The sequence below is a fragment of the Dromiciops gliroides genome, chromosome 3, assembly GCF_019393635.1.
Source record: "Dromiciops gliroides isolate mDroGli1 chromosome 3, mDroGli1.pri, whole genome shotgun sequence".
Lineage (NCBI taxonomy): Eukaryota > Metazoa > Chordata > Mammalia > Microbiotheria > Microbiotheriidae > Dromiciops > Dromiciops gliroides.
Window position 1 is genome coordinate 351160319 of NC_057863.1, and position 20575 is coordinate 351180893.

General features: G+C 42.2%; 1 protein-coding gene, 1 non-coding gene and 1 pseudogene across 2 annotated transcripts; 2 read left to right on the forward strand and 1 right to left on the reverse strand.

The window, feature by feature from the left end:
• The first annotated feature begins 264 nt into the window (after window positions 1–264).
• Window positions 265–3561, forward strand: LOC122751109 (nardilysin-like). The gene is given in 10 exon segments (XM_043998048.1): window positions 265–472; window positions 475–627; window positions 630–1636; window positions 1638–1689; window positions 1692–1756; window positions 1758–2271; window positions 2274–2485; window positions 2488–2979; window positions 2981–3407; window positions 3410–3561. Coding segments are annotated over 10 exon segments (3282 nt in total).
• Window positions 3562–12299: 8738 nt separating this feature from the next.
• Window positions 12300–12479, forward strand: LOC122752363 (annotated as a pseudogene).
• A 1657-nt stretch (window positions 12480–14136) lies between these two features.
• LOC122752011 lies at window positions 14137–14327 on the reverse strand. Its single transcript, XR_006355821.1, has one exon. It is a non-coding gene; the product is annotated as a U2 spliceosomal RNA (small nuclear RNA).
• Window positions 14328–20575: the final 6248 nt, after the last annotated feature.

The following is a 20575-nucleotide window of genomic DNA, read 5'->3' on the forward strand; positions in this document are numbered from 1 at the left end:
GCTGCGTCTGCCCCGCTCCGAGCCACCGCGGGCCATCGGGAGCAGCGGGAGCGGAGGCGGGCCTTGAGGGCGGGGGATGTCCGAGGCGCGCTCCCCGGTGGATGCTGAGGAGAGCCGCCGCCGCGGCCTGGAGGACGTGGTGCCGTGAGGCCGGGCCTCCTTCGCCGCCTGGCGCCCCGAGAAGCGGGAGCCGGAGGCCCGGGCCGCCGGACCAGAACCAGAGCCAGAGCCGCCTTCGCAGCCTTTGCCGCCGCCGGTCTTACTATGCCGGGCAGGAACAAGGCCAAGTACACCTGCAGCTGCCCGGACCTGCAGCCCGGTGCACAGTAGGCCGGCGAGAGCGGCCGGGCTGCCCGCCTGGCAGCAGACGAGTCCGAGGAGGAGGGGGGAGGCCGCCGGGGAGGTCCGCTCAGCAACGTCGAGGACCCTGCCATCGTCAAGACTCCCAGCGACCCCAAGCAGTACCGGTACATCAATTACGGAATGGCTTGCAGGCACTTTTGATTTCAGACCTAAGTAATACAGAAAACAAATCTGGGGAGGCAACAGATGAGGAGGAAGAGGAAGAAGACAATGATGATGATGACGAAGATTCAGCAGCTGGACTAGAAGATGATGATGAAAAGGGCTTGATGATGAAGGTGACTTTGATGATAAAGATGAACATGATGATGATGATCTTGACACTGAAGATAATGAATTGGAAGAATTAGATGAAAGGGCAGAAGAAAAGAAGAAAACTACAGAAAAGCAGCCCGTGGCTGTGCTTTGTGTTGGAATTGGAAGTTTTGCTGAACCGGATGACCTCCCTGAGCTGGCACACTTTTTGGAACACGTGGTTTTCATGGGCAGCCTGAAGTATCCAGACGAGAATGGGTTTGATGCTTTCCTGAAGAAGCATGGGGGCAGTGACAATGCCTCAACAGACTGTGAACGCAAGGTCTTCCAGTTTGATGTCCAGAGGAAATACTTCAAGGAGGCTCTTGATAGGTGGGCGCAGTTCTTCATTCGTCCCCTGATGATTAGAGATGCCATTGACCGTGAAGTGGAAGCTGTTGATAGTGAATATCAACTTGCAAGACCTTCCAATGCAAACAGAAAGGAAATGTTGTTTGGAAGCCTTGCCAGACCTGGGCATCCCATGGGGAAATTCGTTTGGGGGAATGTGGAGACCCTCAAACATGAGCCAAAAAGGAACAACATTGACACCCATGGCAGACTCCGGGAGTTCTGGCTGCACTGTTACTCTGCGCATTACATGACCCTGGTGGTGCAGTCAAAAGAAACACTTGATACCTTGGAAAAGTGGGTGACCGAAATCTTCTCCAACATCCCAAACAATGGGTTGCCTAAACCAAATTTTGGCCATTTACTGGATCCGTTTGACACACCAGCATTTAACAAACTGTACAGAGTGCTTCCTATCAGGAAGGTGCATGCCTTGACCATCACGTGGGCCCTTCCTCCCCAGCAACAGCATTACAGAGTGAAGCTGCTTCATTACATCTCCTGGCTAGTGGGACGTGAAGGCAGAGGCAGCATCCTGTGCTTTCTTAGAAAGAAGTGCTGGGCTCTGGCGTTATTTGGTGGGAATGGTGAGACAGGATTTGAGCAAAATTCTACATATTCAGTGTTCAGTAAGTATTTCTATTACCTTGACTGATGAAGGTTATGGACACTTCAATGAGGTTCTCATACTGTGTTCCAGTATTTAAAAATGCTTCAGCAGCTAGGACCTGATAAAAGAATTTTTTTAAGAGATTCAGAAAATTGAGGATAATGAATTTCATTACCAAGAACAGACAGATCCAGTTGAGTATGTGGAAAACATGTGTGAGAACATGCAGCTGTACCCCCTGCAGGACTTCCTCATCGGTGACCAGCTTCCGTTTGAATATAAACCAGAGATTATTACCGATGCCCTTAATCAGCTAATCCCACAAAAAGCCAACCTCGTCCTACTGTCTGCTGCTAATGAGGGAAGATGTGACCTCAGGGAGAAGTGGTTTGGGACTCACTACAGCATAGAAGATATTGAAAAAACATGGGCTGACCTGTGGAACAGTGACTTTGAATTAAATCCAGATCTGCATCTTCCTGCTGAAAATAAATATATAGCCATGGACTTTGCGCTGAAACCTTTTGATTGCCCTGAAACGGAATATCCCGTCAAGATTGTGAACACTGCTCAAGAATGCCTGTGGTACAAGAAAGACAACAAATTCAAAATCCCCAAAGCCTACATCCGCTTCCACCTCATCTCACCCTTGATCTTGACACTGCTTCCAACGTGGTGCTTTTTGACATCTTCGTGAACATCCTCACCCACAACCTGGCTGAGCCCACCTACGAAGCAGATATGGCCCAGCTGGAGCACAAGCTGGTGGCCGGAGAGCACGGCTTGATCGTTAGAGTGAAAGGGTTCAACCACAAGCTACCTCTGCTGTTTCAGCTCATCATTGACTACTTAGCTGACTTTGATTCTACACTCCGGCTGTCTTTGGGATGATAACAGAGCAGCTAAAGAAGACTTACTTCAACATCCTGATTAAGCCTGAGACGCTGGCCAAAGACGTGCGACTTTTGATCTTGGAGTACCCTCGGTGGTCCGTGATCGACAAGTACCAAGCCCTGCTTCAGGGCTTCACCATAGAGGCCCTGCTCAACTTTATGAAGGAGTCCAAATCCCAGCTCTTTGTGGAGGGCTTGGTGCAAGGTAACTTCACAAGCAAAGAGTCTACAGACTTCCTGAAGTATGTGGTTGACAAGCTGGATTTCAAGCCCCTGGAGAAGGGGGTTCAGTTCCGAGTGGTTGAGCTGCCCGGCGCCCACTACCTGTGTAAAGTGAAGGCCCTTAACAAAGGAGATGCCAACTCAGAAGTCACTGTTTACTATCAGTCAGGTGCCCGGGGCCTGAAGAAGTACACCCTCGTGGAGCTGCTTGTGATGCACATGGAAGAGCCTTGTTTTGACTTCCTTCAAAACCAAGCAGACTCTCAGGTGTCACATCTACCCAACCTGCAGGAATACATCGGGGATTCTGGGCTTCTCCGTCACTGTAGGGACTCAGGCCACCAAGTTCAACTCCGAAATTGTTGATAAGAAAATAGAGGAATTTCTTTCTTTGTTTGAAGAAAGGATGGAGAACTTAACAGAAGATGCTTTTCGTACTCAGGTCATAGCTCTGATCAAACTGAAGGAGTCTGAGGACACACACCTTGGAGAGGAGGTAGACCGAAACTGGAATGAGGTAGACCACCTGGCCCATGAGATTCAAGCTCTCAAGTCTTTCTCCAAAGCAGACCTGGTGAACTGGTTCAAGTCTCATAGAGGAAATGGCAGCAAAATAGTCAGTGTGCACGTCGTTGGCTATGGAAAATAGGAGACAGAAGATGATGGTTCTGCTACTGTGATTCTTCCAATTCTTCCTTTGATGAAGTGGCTCAACTGACCTATTTACCAACCTCACCTCTGCTGGCAGATTCCACCATCCCCATTACTGATATCAGGGCTTTCACATCAACTCTTAACCTTCTCCCCTACCATAAAATAGTCAAATAAACTGCAGTTTCTTTGGCCTAAAAAAAAAAATAGGGTTGAGGTGTAGGAAGAATAAACTGGGGGAGAGAGAAGGGGAGAGATGGTCTAGGGAGAGGTAGTTCACATGAAAGAAACAAGAAGAAAGCTTATGGAGGAGAGTAGAAGAGGGGGAAGGAGTTGGGGAGTGAGTGAACCTTAATATCATCAGAATTGGCTCAAAGAAGGACTAACATACATACTCAAGTAGGTATAGTAATATATTTTTGCCCTGGGGGGAGGGAGAAAGGTGGGGCGGGGGAGAGAAGGGAAGGAGGAAGGGCAGATTGAGGGAGAGAGCAGTAAAAAGCAAAACACTTTCAAGGAAGATGAAGATGTTCTGCATTACTGCACCAGTATGACATACTGAATTGCTTGATCTCATAGGGAGGGTTGAGGAGGGAGGGAGGAAGAAAAATTTAGAACACAGAATTAGCTCAGGGACCCTGATCTCATTGGAGTGGGCTCATGGAGGGAATAGCTTTCATACCCAATTGGGAGGAGCAATCTATTTAACCCTGCAGGAAAATAGGAGGGGAAGAGGATAAGAAAGGAAGGGTGAAAAAAGGGAGTACAGAGCGAGGGAGAGGATAGTCAGAAGTAAAACACCTCTGAGGAGGAACAGGTAAAAAGAAGATAGAGTAAATGTCATGGGAAGGGAGTGGGATGGAGGGAAATAGTTATGATGATTGATTATAATGCAAAACGTATGGTACCTACTTTGCTGGGCTTTTATGAAGAAAATTCTCTGTCAAGCTTAAGGTACTATATAAGGGGTTTTTTTTGTTTTGTTTTTTTTTTTTTTGTGAGGCAATTGGGGTTAAGTGACTTGCCCAGGGTCACACAGCTAGTAAGTGTTAAGTGTCTGAGGCGGGATTTGAACTCAGGTACTCCTGACTCCAGGGCCAGTGCTCTATCCACTGCACCACCTAGCTGCCCCTATATAAAGGTTATGATGAACAGGATACTGTCAGAAAAACCTGGAAAGACCTACATGAACTGAAGCAGAGTGAAATGTACTGTATACAAAAAAAACAGCAATAGTGGGGGATGATCTGATGGGAAGCATGTGGCTATTTTCAGCAAGGCAATGATCCAATATAACCCTGAAAGACTTATGAAGATTGCAGCCCATCTGCAGAGAAAGAACTGATAGTATCTGAAAACAGATGGAAACACATTAAAAAAAATTTTTTTTTCATTTCCTCTTTGACAATTCCTTAATCTGAAGTTTTGAGTTTTTTGACTGTTTTCTCTCACTAGCTAATATGGGAATTTTTCCATGACTACTCATGTATAACTTATTTTGAATTGCTTGAGTTCTTGTGGGTGGAGGGTGGGAATGGAGGGGGGAAGAGAAGTTGGAACACAAATTTTTTTTTTTAATTGATGTTAAAATTTTGTTTTTACATATATTTTGGAGAATAAAATTCTACTCAAAATTTTAAAAATTTAAAATTTTTTAAATTTAAAAAAATGTTAAAAACTGTGCATACCCTTTGACTGAGCAATACCACTACTAGGTCTGTATCCCAAAGAGATCAAAAAAAGGGAAAAGGGCCCACATGTAGAAAAACATTTATAGCAGCTCTTTTTGTGGCAGCAAAGATCTGGAAATTGAGGGGATGCCCATCAGTTAGGGAAGGGCTGAGAACAAGTTGTGGCATATGAAAGTAATGGAACACTGTTGTGCTATAAGAAATGATGAGGGGGCGGCTAGGTGGCGAAGTGGATAAAGCACCGGCCCTGGATTCAGGAGTACCTGAGTTCAAATCCGGCCTCAGACACTTGACACTTACTAGCTGTGTGACCCTGGGCAAGTCACTTAACCCCCATTGCCCCGCAACAAAATAAATAAATAAATAAATGATGAGCAGGCAGATTTCAGAAAAACCTGGAAAGACTTACATGAAATGAGCAAAACCAGGAGAACAGTATCCACAGTAACAGCAATGTTGTATGATGATGATTAACTATGATAGACTTAGCTCTTCTCAGCAATACAATGATCCAAAACAATTCTGAAAGACTCATGATGGGAAATGCTATCCAAAGCCAGAAAAAGAATTTTGGGATATGAATACAGATTAAGCCATACTATTTTCACTTGGTTTTGTTTTTTCTTTCTCGTAGTTTTCTCCTTCTGTTGTGATTTTTCTTTCACAACATGACTAATGTGGAAAGATGATTAACCTATATCAGATTGCTTGTTGTCTTGGGGAGAAGGCAGGGAGAAAAATGTGGGACTCAAAATCTTACAAAAATGAATGTTGAGGGCAGCTAGGTGGCTAAGTGGATAAAGCACCAGCCCTAGATCCAGGAGGACCAGAGTTCAAATCCAACCTCAGACACGTGGCACTTACTAGCTGTGTGACCCTGGGCAAGTCACTTAACCCTCATTGCCCTGCCCCCAAACAAAAAACAAAAAAAAAAAGAATGTTGAAAACAATCTTTACATGTGATTGGGAAAAATAAAATACTACTATGTGAAAAAATATTTTAAAAAGAAATAGAAAAAAAGAAATAGGAGAACAAAAGGACAGGATAAGGGACTCAGAAGGGGTATGGATTAGGGAGGCAGTGGTCACAGGTAAATTAGATATCTGAGGAGAGAGGGCAAAAAAGAGAGAAGGAAGGACAAACAGTGGGGGAAGTAGGATGAAGTAGGATACAAAACTAGTAATTATAACTTTGAAAGTGGGGGTGGCTAGGTGGTGGCGCAGTGGGTTAAGCACCGGCCCTAGATTCAGGAGTACTTGAGTTAAAATCCGGCCTCAGACACTTGACACTTACTAGCTGTGTGACCCTGGGCAAGTCACTTAACCCCCATTGCCCTGCCAAAAAAAAAAAAAAAGAAAGTGAAGGGGGTAGGGGGCAGCTAAGTGTCGCAGTGGACAAAGTGATGGCCCTGGATTCAGCAGGACCTGAGTTCAGATCTGGCCTCAGACACTTGACACTTATGAGCTGTGTGACCCTGGGCAAGTCACTTAACCCTCATTGTCCCACAAAAAGAAAAGAAAAGAAGAAATGGGAATAGATAGCAAAATGGATCAAAAAGCAGAAGCCAACAATATGCTATTCAAAAGAAAGACAATATTTTAAAGTGAGATACACATATGGAGTAACAATAAAGGGCTGGAGTAGAATTTATTATGCTTCAGCTCATGTTAAAAAAAAAAAAGCAGGGGTAGCAATCATGATCTCTGTCAAAGTACAAGCTAAAATGGGTTTAATTAAAAGAGATAATCAGGGAAACTCCAACATGTTAAAAGATACCAACAATAATGAAGTAATATCAATACTAAACACATATGCACCAAAATGCTTTAGAATCCAAAGTTTTGAAGGAAAAAGTAAATGAAGTACAGGGGGAAATGGATAACAAACTATAATAATAGGGTACTTCAAGCTTCCCATCTCAGAACTGGAGAAATCTAATCCAGAAATAAATAAGAAAGAAGTCAAGGAGATGAATAGAACCTTACACAAGCTAGTATGATAGACACATGGAGAGAATTAAACAGTAATAAAAAGGAATATACCTTTTCTCAGCAGTATATAGCTCATTTACAAAAACTGACCATATATTAGGGCATAAGTGTCTGATAGCCAAATGCAAAAAAGCAGAAATATTAAATGTATCCTTTTCAGATCACAAGACAATAAAAATCACATTTAATAAAAAGGACCATGGAAACACAGATTAAAAATTAATTGGAGGAGGGGCAGCTAGGTGGCGCAGTGGATAAAGCACCGGCCCTGGATTCAGGAGTACCTGAGTTCAAATCCGGCCTTAGGCACTTGATGCTTACTAGCTGTGTGACCCTGGGCAAGTCACTTAACCCCCATTGCCCTGCAAAAAAAAATAAAAAACAAAAATTAATTGGAGGGGGCAGCTAGGTGGCACAGTGGATAGAGTATCACCTCTGGATTCAGAAGGACCTGAGTTCAAATCCAGCCTCAGACACTTGACACTTGCTAGCTGTGTGACCCTGGGCAAGTCACTTAACCCCAATTGCCTCACCAAAAAAAAAAATTTAATTGGAGACTAATAACCTAATCTTAAAGGAGTGAATCAAAGAACAAAACATAGAAACAATAAATCATTATATTAAGTAATGGGATAGCAAACCAAAACTTATGGGATGCAACAAAAGCAGTAATCAGAGAGAAATGTATATCTCTAAATGCTTACATCAGTAGAATAGAGGAAGAGTAGATCAATGGATTGGATATGCAATTTTTTAAAACTTAGAAAAAGAACAAATTAAAATCCCCAATTAAACATCAAATTGGAAATTCTGAAAATTAAAGGTGACATTAATAAAACTGAATGTGAGAAAGCTATTGAATTAATAAATAACACTGAGTTTGTTTTATGAAAAAAAAAACCAAACCCTTGGTTAATATTTTTAATTGAATTAAATTTTATTTTATTTTATCATAAAAGTATTTTATTATTTTCCAGTTACATGTAAAGATAATTTTCTTTTCTTTTCTTTTTTATTTTGTGGGGCAACTGGGATTAAGTGACTTGCCCCGGGCCACACAGCTAGTAAGTGTCAAGTGTCTGAGGTCGGATTTGAACTCTGGTTCTCCTGAATCCAGGACCAGTGCTCTAATCACTGCGCCATCTAGCTGCCCTAAAGATAATTTTCAACATTTGTTTCATACACTTTTTAATTCCAAATTTTCCTCCCTCTCTCCCTTCCCTCCCCAAGACAGAAGGCAATCTGATATAGGCTATATATGTACAATCACATTAAACATATTTCTACATTAGTCATGTTGTGAAAGAAGAATCAGAACACAAAGGGAAAAACCTCAAAAAAGAAAAAAAAACAACTAAAAAGTAGAAACAGTATGGTTCAATCTGCAGTCAGAGTCCACAGTTCTTTTTTCTGGATGTGAAGAACATTTTCTATCATGAGTCCTTTGGAGTTGTCTTGCATCATTCCACTGCTGAGAAGAGCCAAGTCTATCATAGCTGACCATCACACAGTGTGGGCTGTTACTGTGTACAGTGTTCTCCTGGTTCTGCTCACTTCACTCAGCATCAATCCATTTAAGTCTTTCAAGGTTTCTCTGAAATCTTCCATCTTCATCATTTCTTACAGCAAAATAGTATTCCATTACATTCATATACCACAACTTGTTCAGCCACTCCCCTGGTTGATGGCTAATATTATTATTAGTTTGTTTGTTTGTTTTGGTGGGGCAATGACAGTTAAGTGACTTGCCCAGGGTCACATAGGTAGTAAGTGTGAGGCGTCTGAGGCTGGATTTGGACTCAGGTCCTCCTGAATTCAAGGTCGGTGCCCCCAGTTAATATTATTTTTAAAAAAGAGAAAAGTAAACCAAGTCACTAATATCAAAAATGAAAAGGGTGAGTATACCACTAATGAAGATGAAATAAAAAAACAATTGTTAAATTATCTTGCCTTATTATACACCAATAAATCTAACAATTTAAGTGAAATGGGAGAATGCTTACAAAAATACAAACTACCCAAATTAACAGAAGAGGAAATAGAATATCTAAATAAACCTATTTTAGAAAAAGCAATTGAATAGACCATAAATGAGTTTGTGAGCTTTCTTAGAAAAGAAGCATCAGGACCTGAGGGATTTCCAAGTGAATTCTACCAAACATTTAAAGACCAATTAATTCCAATATTAAATAAAACGATTTGCAATAATCCACAGAGAAGGATTTGTATGAAACGTTTTTATGAAAGAAATGTGGTGCTGATACATAAACTCGGAGGAGCAAGAAAAGAAAAAGAAAATTATACACCAATTTCACTAATGAATGTTGATGCAAAAATCCTAAATAAAATAAATACTAGCTAGGAGACTACAGCAAAATATCAGAAAGATTGTACATTGTGTCTAAGTGGGATTTGCACCGGGAATTCAGGGCTGGTTGAACATAAAGAAAACTATGGACACAACTGATTACACCAAGAAAAAAGCAACAAAAATAACATGATTAAATCAAATGATGCAGAAAACACTTTTGATAAAATAAAACACTCATTCCTATTAAAAGCACTTGAGGGGGCAGCTAGGTGGTGCAGTGGATAAAGCACCAGCCCTGCATTCAGGAGGACCTGAGTTCAAATCCAGCCTCAAGACACTTGACACTTAACTAGCTGTGTGACCCTGGGCAAGTCACTTAACCCTCATTGCCCCATCAAAACAAACAAACAAACAAAAACACAACATGACAATACAAAAAAGCACTTGAAAGCATAGGTTTAAATGGATTTTTCCTTAAAATGATAAGAAGCATCCACTTAAAAGCATCAGTAAGCATTATCTATTGTGGGGTTAAGCTAGAAGCCTTCCCAATAAGATCAGGAGTGAAACAAGGATGACCATCATCACCCATATTATTCAATATTGCACTAGAAACGCTAGCAATAGTAGTAAAAGAAGAATTTGAAGGAATCGACTTCCGGGGTCAAAATGGATACATGATTTAGACATAAGAGGTGATACCATGGGTAAATTAGGAGAAGAAGGAATAGTCTAACTTTCAGGTCTTTGGAAAGGAGAGCAGTTTATGACCAAACAAGAGATAGAGAATATTATAAAATGCAAAATAGATGACTTTGATTACATTAAATTTAAAAGTTTTTGTACAAACAGAAGCAATGCATCCAAAATTAGAAGGGATACAGAAAGCTGGGAAACAATTTTTATGGCCTCTGGTAAAGGCCTCATTTCTAAAATATATAGGGAACTAAATCAAATTTATATGAATCCAAGTCATTCCCCAATTGAGAAATGGTCAAAGGATATGAACAGGCAGTTTTGTGATAAAGAAATCAAAGCTATCTATTGCCATATGAAAAAATGCTCTAAATCACTATTGATTAGAGAGTTGCAAATTAAAATGACTCTAAGGTACCACCTGACACCTATCAGATTGTCTAATACGACAAAAAAGGAAAATAATAAATGTTGGCAAAGCTGTGGAAAAATTGGAACACTAATGCATTGTTGGTGGAGCTGTGAACTGATCCAACCATTCTGGAGAGCAATTTGGAATTATGCCCAAAGGGCTATAAAGCTGTGCATATCCTTTGACCCAGCAATACCATCGTCAAAAAGGGAAAAGGACCCACATGTACAAAAATATTTATAGCTGCTCTTTTTGCGGTGGCAAGGAATTGGAAATTGAGGGGATGTCCATCAATTGGGGAATGGCTGAACAAGTTGTGGTATATGAATGTAATGGAATTCTATTGTGCTGTAAGAACTGATGAGCAGGTGGAGTTCAGATAAACCTGGAAGGACTTGCATGAACTGATGCTGAGTGAGATGAGAAGAACCAGAAGAACATTATACACAGTATTATCAACATTATGTGTTGATCAACTGTGACAGACTAGATTCTTCTCACCAATCCAAAGGAACAAGAATGTTCCAAAGGACTCATGATGGAAAAGGCTCTCCAAATGGGGGGGGGGGGGGAAGGAAATGTAGAATGTGGATGCTGATTGGACCATACTATTTCTTTTGTATTTTGATGCTATTCATTTTCTGATTTGAGGTTTCTCCTTTGTGCTCTGATCCTTCTCCTATAACATGACTAATGAACAAATATGTTTAATGTTATTATGTGTGTGTGTGTGTATATGTGTGTGTCTGTATATATATATATATATATCTCAGAGTGCCTGCTCTCGAGGGGAGGGGGGAGGGAGGGAGAAAAATTTGAAATTGGAAATCTTATATAAACAATTGTTGAAAACTATTTCTACATGTAACTGGAAATAATAAAATACTTTTATTTTTAAAAAATAAATAAAATAAATAATTTTTTTAGAAAAGGAATTTGAAGGAATCAGAATGGGCAATGACGTATAAAACTCTTTCGCAGGCATTATGAGAGCATACTTGGAAAACTCTAGATATTCAGCTAAGGACTTAGTTGAAACAACAATTTCAGCAAAATAGCAGAAACAAATAAACCCACATAAATCATTAGCATTTTTATAGATCACCAACAAAGTCCTGAAAGAAGGGGTAGTTAGAGATATTCCTTTTAAAATAACCATAGATAAAGGGCAGCTAGGTGGCACAGTAGAAAGAGCACTGGCCCTGGATTCAGGAGGACCTGAGTTAAAATCTGGCCTCAGGCACTTGACACTTACTAGCTGTGTGACCTTGGGCAAGTTACTTAACCCTCATTGCCCCACCCCCACCCCCACCCCCCTCCAAATTCAATTATGAACTAGATCACAAAAGAACAATGTGGCACCCGTTACATGCAGATTACTAGAGACCTAATCGCTTCTCACTATTCTCTTCACAAGAGCTCATGCTGAATTCTGGCAAATTCCTGTTCTGTACTGGAAGTCTTTGTCGGAGCACGGTCCGAGTTCTGCTGATCCGCCAATAGATGGCGGTCTCCGGTGGGGCAGGCAGGTGTGGTGGGTGACGTCATTAGGGACAGACCTCTATGCAGATGAGGAGACCTCTGTGGGCATTCTCTCTAAGCCGATAGAGTGTGTGTGTGTGTGTGTGTGTAAAAGGTGGATTTTGAGCGTGGGCCGGACTAGGGGGGTTGGTAGGGGTTGAAACTCTTGGGGGTTTGCGTGTGTTTTTGTGTGTGGAGCGTGTGTGGTTGAGCATTGGGAGCGTCGGTTGAGTGATCGCGTGTTTAGAGTGTGTGAATGTGTAGGGGGTTGTGGAGCGTGGGGCTTGTAGGCATACTTACCTGGCAGGGGTGATTCCATGATCACAAAGGTGGCTTCCCCAGGGCAAGGCCCATCCATTGCACTCAGGATGGGCTGACCCCTGCGATTTCCCCAAATGCCCCTGATTTGCAGTCTTCAAAAAGTAGATCTCGATCCTGTGCTTTCGAGGTGTTTGCCGAGGTTTATCTCCTGAGGCGTAACTTGCATGTGTTGGTACCTGCGTTTTTTACCCCAAAGTGATAATTGAAGAGCGTTATGTTTTAGGGAGAGATATGTTGCTTCACTTTTTTTTTTTCAAGGTCTTCAATGTTTTAGGAATATCAGGCGCCAAAAGCACACGAGTCAGGAAAAAAACAATCTAATGGTAATCTGACCGGGGTACATGATGGATATCGGTGCTCACGACAATTCTGGGCAAATTACCAAGTCTTGGCATGGAATTATAGATATTTTTAAGTGAACAAGAATTTTTTTTTCTTTTTGGTTTCTCTGTATCACCTTTTATTACTAGGAAAACAAACCCCGGTGTAAGAAGTATGAATAGACAGGCAAAATAAAACCAAAAACGAAACCTCCTCTCATTCTGCACCCTGAGTATATCCATCACCTCTCTGTTAGAAGATGGGGAGCTTACTTTCACTAGTCCGCTGGAATCTCAGTTGGTCGCTGTGTTGATGCCAATTCTGACTGTACACGCAGTTGTGATGAAAGAGCCACCCAGGCTCTGTGGTTTGGTTTTTCAGTTTGTGATGAGTTTTTGTTGCTTGCCATTCAATAGTACTGTTGTCGTAGTGACCATTTTCATCCAGAAATTGAGGTGTTGTGGGGGTCGGTTTGGGACTTGCGAGTTTAGCGTGGGCGTAGGAGCAGCTTAGCTTACTGTTGTTTTCTTTGAGAAAAGAGAGAATCCTTATGTTAAATTCCTTGGTATCTTAGGGAGGGTTGAGGAAGGAGGGAGGAAGAAAAGTCTACAACACAGAATTAGCTCAAAGACCTTAATCTCATCAGAGTGGGCTCAAGGAGGAAATAACATACACACCCAATTGGGAGGAGTAATCTATTTAACCCTACAGGAAAGTAGGAGGGGAAGAGGCTAAGGAGGGAAGGGCGAAAGAAAGGAGGGGGCAGCCAGAAGTAAAACACTTTTGAGGAGGAATAGGGTAAAAGAAGGTAGAAAACAAATATCATGGGAAGGGAATAAAGATGGAGGGACATAGTTATGATGATTGACTATAATGGCAAAACCCTACGGTATACCTACTTTGCTGGGCTATTGTGAAGAAAATTCTTTGTTAAGTTTAAGGTACTATAACAATGTTATGATAAACGGGATTCTGTCAGAAACACCTGGAAAGACCTACAATGAACTGAAGCAGAGTGAAATGTCCTACATACAAAATAACAGCAATAGTGTAAGATGATGTGCTGGGAAGCACGTGGTTATTTTCAGAGCAAGGCAATGATTCAATATAACTCTGAAGGACTTATGACAATTGCAAGAACCGATGGTATCTGAAAAGACATTTACACAGAGAAACTCCTTCATTCTTTTACTGAAGTTCTGTTCTTATCTGTCTTGAGAAAAGACTAAGTTGCTAGAACAGAAAGTGAAAATAGCCTTCTTAAAATTTTTTTAAATTTATTTTTCTTGCAGGGCAATGGGGGTTGTGACTTGTCCAAGCGTCAAGTGTCTGAGGCCGGATTTGAACTCAGGAACTCCTGAATCCAGGGCCGGTGCTTTACCCACTTCGCCACCTAGCTGCTCCCTGAAAATAGCGTTATGGTCTTGACAACTAAGAAACAACAGGTCTATCACACTTTCCTTTTGCACAGAAAGTTATTCCCTAAGGGGAAATGCACCGTTCCCAGAAGCGCTGCAATACTGGGTCAATGCGCGGAGTAGACAGAGCAAGCTCCTAGTCCATCTCCCGGCTCCAAAAATCCATTTAATATATCGTCCTCAGATAGAGGACGTATCAGATATTAAACTGATAAGAACAGATACTACACTTGATCTTAGCCAAAAGGCCGAGAAGCGATAAGCACCAAGCCTCGCACTCCCCTCACCCTTCGCAACTGCACCCTTTTCCACTCGCGCCCACGGCAAAACCTTGGACCAAGCCTCTCCCTCCCTCAGCCACCTCCTACGCCCGACAAAACGCCCTCCAGCCTTGATCATTTACCCCACCAGACCAGCGTCGAAAAACACCCCGGAAAAAGGACTTTTACCAGGTTGTAGCACTTTCTTCGGGCAAGGAGACCCTTTCCTGCCACCCAGAACCCCTTGCCTACTGGCTTGCTCCATATTTGCATGGCCCTCCTCCCTTCAGCTCTTTCCCTTTCATTTCCCCTTCCTCACTTTCTTCATCTCAGGCCTCCAAAAAACATGAAGGAGTGGACAAAAACATCAATGACAGTTTGAGTACGATTATTTTAAATTTAACATAGATTTTTAAAAACCCTATGTAATAGCACTTCAGTTTAAAATAACTTGGAGCCTGTGTGGGACAATTATGGATTTGAGTCAGATGGAGTATGAAAGATACCTAGCCCCCCCCCCCCCCAGAATAGCTAGCCTCTTGCTTTGCCTAAAAGTTAATTGCTTGTCAAATTCTCACCGTCTCCTTTAAGTTTTATTGTTGAGAAAATGGGCGTGTGACAGTTCTGTAAACTTTGGGGATGGGGTCTGGGAGATATCCAGTGCCCCAGTAAGTTTTATTACTTGTCACAGTCCTACCAATTAGCACTATTTACTTTACTTCTGCTTAGTTCCCACATGCCAGCTGCACCTTAGTTTATGGCCTGTAATAAAAAAAACTCCCCTCTCACATGTCAGAATCCCAGTCTCTGTCATGGCAGATAAGGGAGTGATTTCTGCCTCCCTCTTTCTTTGACATTCCTCAGACTTGTACCCCTTCCCCTTCTCCCCTTTGTTCTTGGACATGTCTCCATACATGGATCACGAGCTGGGTACGCACCTTGGGTGAGACAGGATTGGATGTTAGATTGTGAGCTCATCTACCCTAGCTGTAGGTGGGGACGGTCCTTTTCAAGATTACTATAAAAACCTAGAGGATTGGGAATATCTTTGCAAGACTTCAATGTGTAATTGGGTTTTGCCTGTCCTCATGAGGATGTGATAAATCTGTCTCTGCTTGACTTGGTGGTCTCCTCGAGTTATTTGGATAAACTGAGGCAGTTTGTCCCAAACAGAGCCCACAACTAAACACTGTTGCTTTGAGGTACAATGTTTAAGCCTTGAGACCCTATATTGTAGCTTGATCTTTTGAAGCCTCTCTTCTCAGGGACACCTGAGGAAAAAAGTCAGGTAACAAAGATTTCCCAGAGAGTCAGTTCCCTGACTCTCTCTTCTTATCCTTCCTGTTAATACTTGCAGCTATGCAGCAAGAAGCCTAGCCCAGAAGCCTGGGTTACCTGAACCCAAATTATAAAAGAAAGGGCAGCCTCAGAGTAGTAGTCCTCATCAGGACTACTGGATCTAGCTACTATACCCTTTCTGCCCAACAGATGAATTGTCTTGCCTTTTTAGAAGTAGTCAAAAAGGCTGGGAAGAAGAATAGAGGAAACTGAGAAGTAGTTATGTACTGTTGGGGCCACCTGTGCCTTGAACAAGGCAGTGCTGCAGCAAGTCAGTCAGATGGAGAGCCTCTAATGCTTGTCAGAGGAGACTGGGCTTCATCACGTAGGACATACTGTGTGATGGATTGTACCGGTGACTTGATAGTAGCCTAAGCAGGCCCCACAACCCAATCTTCTTCAACCAAAGCCAGTAAATATGGATCTGAGTGGCTACCATGTGCTAAACTAAGCAAGGTGGAGGATAAACAGAGAGGATATGCACCAGGCTCTGCTCTCCAGGAACTCAGAAATACAACTAGGATGAACAAGATGAAGAATAACAATAAAGTTTACATAATAAACAATTTAAGTTTGCAAAGTGCTGGAGGCTGGCTTTGAACTCAAGTCTTCCTGACTCAGGGGCAGCTAGATGGCTCAGTAGATAGAGCACTGTGCCTGGAATGAGGATGACCTAGTTTCAAATCTGACCCTCAGATACTTCCTAGCTAGCTGCATGACTCTGGGCAAGTGGCTTAACCTCTGCCTTACTCCACTGGAGAAAAAAAATGGCAAACCATTCCAGGACCCTTGACAAGAAAACCCCATGGACAGTATGGGGTCAGGAAGAATCAATTAGAAGTGACTTAACAACAGCAGTAACTTCTAGAGACCTAGCTAGCAGCCTCTAACAAACACATACAGAGCAATTTAGAACAGTACAAAACAGCATAAAGTAAAGTGCTGGATTGTGTTGACTCTGAAGCTTGTAAAAGTTTAGGAGAAGAAGAGGTCCTAGTTCCTGGACTAGTTGGACAAGGGACTTGAGATGGGCCTTAAAGAATGGGTAATATTTGGACAGGAGAGAAAAGGAAACAGACATTTCAGTCAGGAGGAATAGAAGAAGCATGGGAATAAACATTGCATAGCACAGAATCATAAAAGCCAAGAACAAGAAGAGATCAGGGAGGTTATTTAGTCTACCCACACAGGAATTCCTTCCACAACATCTCAGTGGTCATTCAGTGTCTGCTTAAATATTTCAAGTGATGGGGAACTCATAAGCTCCTGAACTTGTCCATCCTCCTGAGGGTCAACACTAATCAGTCCTTAGGAAATTGTTCTTTCTATTCTTTGAGTGTAAATCTCTTGACAATTTATCCCTCCTCTCTGGACACACCTGACTAAATCTAATCTCACTTTCATAGGACAGCCATTCCAAGTGGGCAAAACAGTCTATGAGGAGAAGGGAGGAGATGATGAGGATACCAGGCTGGTGCATATTTGGGATACAGAGAGAATCTGAATAGGTATTTTCCAGGAAAGACCAGTTTCAGCTCAGCTTCGTCAGTATGAGTCCCTAAGGCATTCCCAACAAGGTAGAGAAGAGGTGAGATCACACTAGGCCATGTGGACAATGTGAGAAAATGGGTAGTTGTCTCCTCTCAATGTGGATATAATGGTCAGTCATACTCCTCCTGACCTGTTTGTAGGACAAAGGTCTCAGATCCCCTCCTCCCCCTCAGGTTAACGCAATCACATGGTTCAAGGAGCCCTGGTCTCAATAAGGTCCAATCCAGAGTTCTGTCCACATAAGGAAGTATAAGGTCCACTCCTGAGTTATGCCCATACAAGGAAGAGGGGTGGGAATACTGCATTCCGATTAGCTAGTTTTTGTGAGCAGATTGTAACCCTTGAGTAATCAGACGAGTGATGAAACAGGGGAGGGTCCATTTGCGTTAGGGACTAGGGTATAAAACAGGGCCTGTAAGCCTCCTTTCTGGGCACCCACTAGCTGCACCCTAGGGTGCCTCCTTCTCATGAGAAGAAAATAAAGAGCCGGGGCAGCTAGGTGGCCCAGTGGATAGAGCATAGGCCCTGGAGTCAGGAGGACCTGAGTTCAAATCTGGCCTCAGACACTTGACACTTACTAGCTGTGTGACCCTGGGCAAGTCACTTAACCCCAATTGCCTCGCTAAAAAGAAAAAAAAAAAAGAAAAGAAAGAGCCTTTGTCACTTCGATGCTGCTGAGTTCCCAAGAATTATAGAGAAGAGGATGGATTTTTCCCTCAGAGACAATGAATGGGAAAGAACTCAGCCTAGATCAAAGAGTAGATACAGATCCATTTGACTACCTACGTGCAGCAGCAGGCTGTTCAAAGTGGACTGGGGAAGTGATGGGGCTTAAAAACTGGAGACCTAAGGGGCAGCTAGGTGGCACAGTGGATAGAGCACAGGCCCTGGATTCAGGAGGACCTGAGTTCAAATCCGGCCTCAGACACTTGACACTTACTAGCTCTGTGACCCTGGGCAAGTCACTTAACCCCAATTGCCTCACCAAAACCAACCAACCAAACAAACAAAAAAACTGGAGACATGGATAAAGTTTGATTCTCTGGAGGAGATGGGAGATGAGATGACTGAGCAGAGCTGGGAAACCAGGTGAGGTGGAAGGGTGAGCAGAAGGAGGCATGCACAGCATGGACCACATGGTCAGGAGAGAATCAGATAAGCTGGTGATATAGGGGCTGTGCCAAGATCAAGGACAAGGACCAGGACTAGACAATCTCTCCATGGTCAAACTGTGCTTGTGGAGGCAGTTTCCAATTCAAATCGATGAAGGAAAAAAGTGTATATCAGTTTTCCTTTAGTTGGGGTAAATGGAGTAATATTAGAGATGCAATTTTAACAGACTTGTGGTGCTCTTGTCAGTGACATACATGGTAGATACATGCATGCAGGTATACGCATATGCAGGTGTGCATACACAACATACATGAGGCTATGAATTAGGTGTTTTGTATTCACTTATCATGGTGCAATCTTAACCCCTGTTGGTTGATACTGGGGTATTTTAATCAGTACCAGGCAATTTACATTCTAACAGGGAGCAGCTAGGTGGCACAGTGGATAAAGAACTGGCCCTACAGTCAAAAGGACCTGAATTCAAATCTCACCTCAGACACTAACTAGCTGTACGACCCTAGGTAAGTCCCTTAACCCCAATTGACTTAAAAATCCGGGGCCATCTCCAGTTGTTCTGGTGTATATCTTGCCACTGGACCCAGATGGCTCTGGAGGAGAGAGATTGGTGACCTTGCACAGTCCTCCACAACTTAAATCCACTTCCCTGCAAGGCATGACATCACCCCGATGTCATGCTCCTCTTTGAGAATGAAGGACAAAAGCACAACTTATAAGAAATGTTTGAGAGACTGGTAGCTAAAACAATACAAAACCAAACCAACTTCTGGCCAAACAAAATGCAGTCACAGAAATTGATTTAAAAGCAAACACCCCCCCCCATAAACAAATAAAAAAAAAAATCCCACCCCCCAAAACTCATACCCACATACCTAAAAATAGGCCCAATAATTTGAAGTGCTAGTATTAAATTCTTATTGTCTGTAAAGTTCTTTGGGGACTTGCTAGATCTTAAGTCCTTTGAACTTAATGGGGAGGCCATTAAATCTTGTCAATTCTGTAAAAGAAGAAACCTTGAGAATCCTAAAATAGTGAATTTGTTTATTGGGAAACTGAGATTTCTCCTTCTCCCCCCCCCCCCCAACACAAACACTCACAGACAAAATCAGGGGATTTACAAGTTTGCTTATAGTATAGAAGTGATTTATATGACAATTTGACTACTGATTATGAAAATTATACAGTCGAATTATATGTCAAATCAAATCTCATTCTAGTTACAAATGGTGGCATGCAGAATTCCAGTTTTCCCAAGACACATTGATTGCCAGCACTACACATTTACAGGACCCACTACTTTTAGTAAGTCTATTTCCAAAGATTAACAGGACAGTCTTGTATTCCCATCTTTCCTTTAAGGGGTTCATGAGGCTCTTATGTAACAGAAATCGCAAGCAAAAGAAACCTCTATTACATAGCAATGAAAGTGTGAATGTATATTTCCTACATAAACATGAGAACATCTCCTTCTATTGATCCTTCAAGGACAGAATTTCAGTGCTATACTTAAATAATTCCATGCCGCCAATTTATTTCTATGTTCTCCCCTTGATAAATGTTGTAGCTGGATAGAATACTGTAACTTTAAAGCATGTTCCATGACTATTTCCCCACATCAACAAGAATCTCCAAATTGATGAAATAAAACTCAGAGTTCATGAGAAATCTCAAAACTAGTTCAAACAGGCATTTCTCTATGGAGTGCTCACAAACTCACAGGCATAGAAATCTTTTCATCTCCTTCTTATCTCAATGAGATCCAAATTTGCCTCAAATCAGTCTTTGAATACTCTGATTTTTACACTTCATTTACCTTCACTGCATCTTCAGTCCTCCATACCTTTTTTTTTTTTAAATCATATACTGGGGCAGCTAGGTGGCGCAGTGGATAGAGCAGCAGCTGGACTCAGGAGGACCTGAGTTCAAATCCAGCCTCAGACACTTGACACTAGCTGTGTGACCCTGGTCAAGTCACTTAACCCCAATTGTCCTGAAAAAGAAAATCATATACCAAGTCTATCCTCAAGAACGAATTTTTTTCATTCCAATGAATTTCTCCTTTGCATATTAGCACGTTTTCTTATATAATGCCAAATGATTGTAAAACTTAAATTTATTCTGATCAAAATTGAAATCAAGTTTTACACAGTTTCTCATATTGTCAGTGTGTGTGTGTGTGTGTGTGTGAGTGAAAGAGAGAGAGAGAGAGAGAGAGAGAGAGAGAGAGA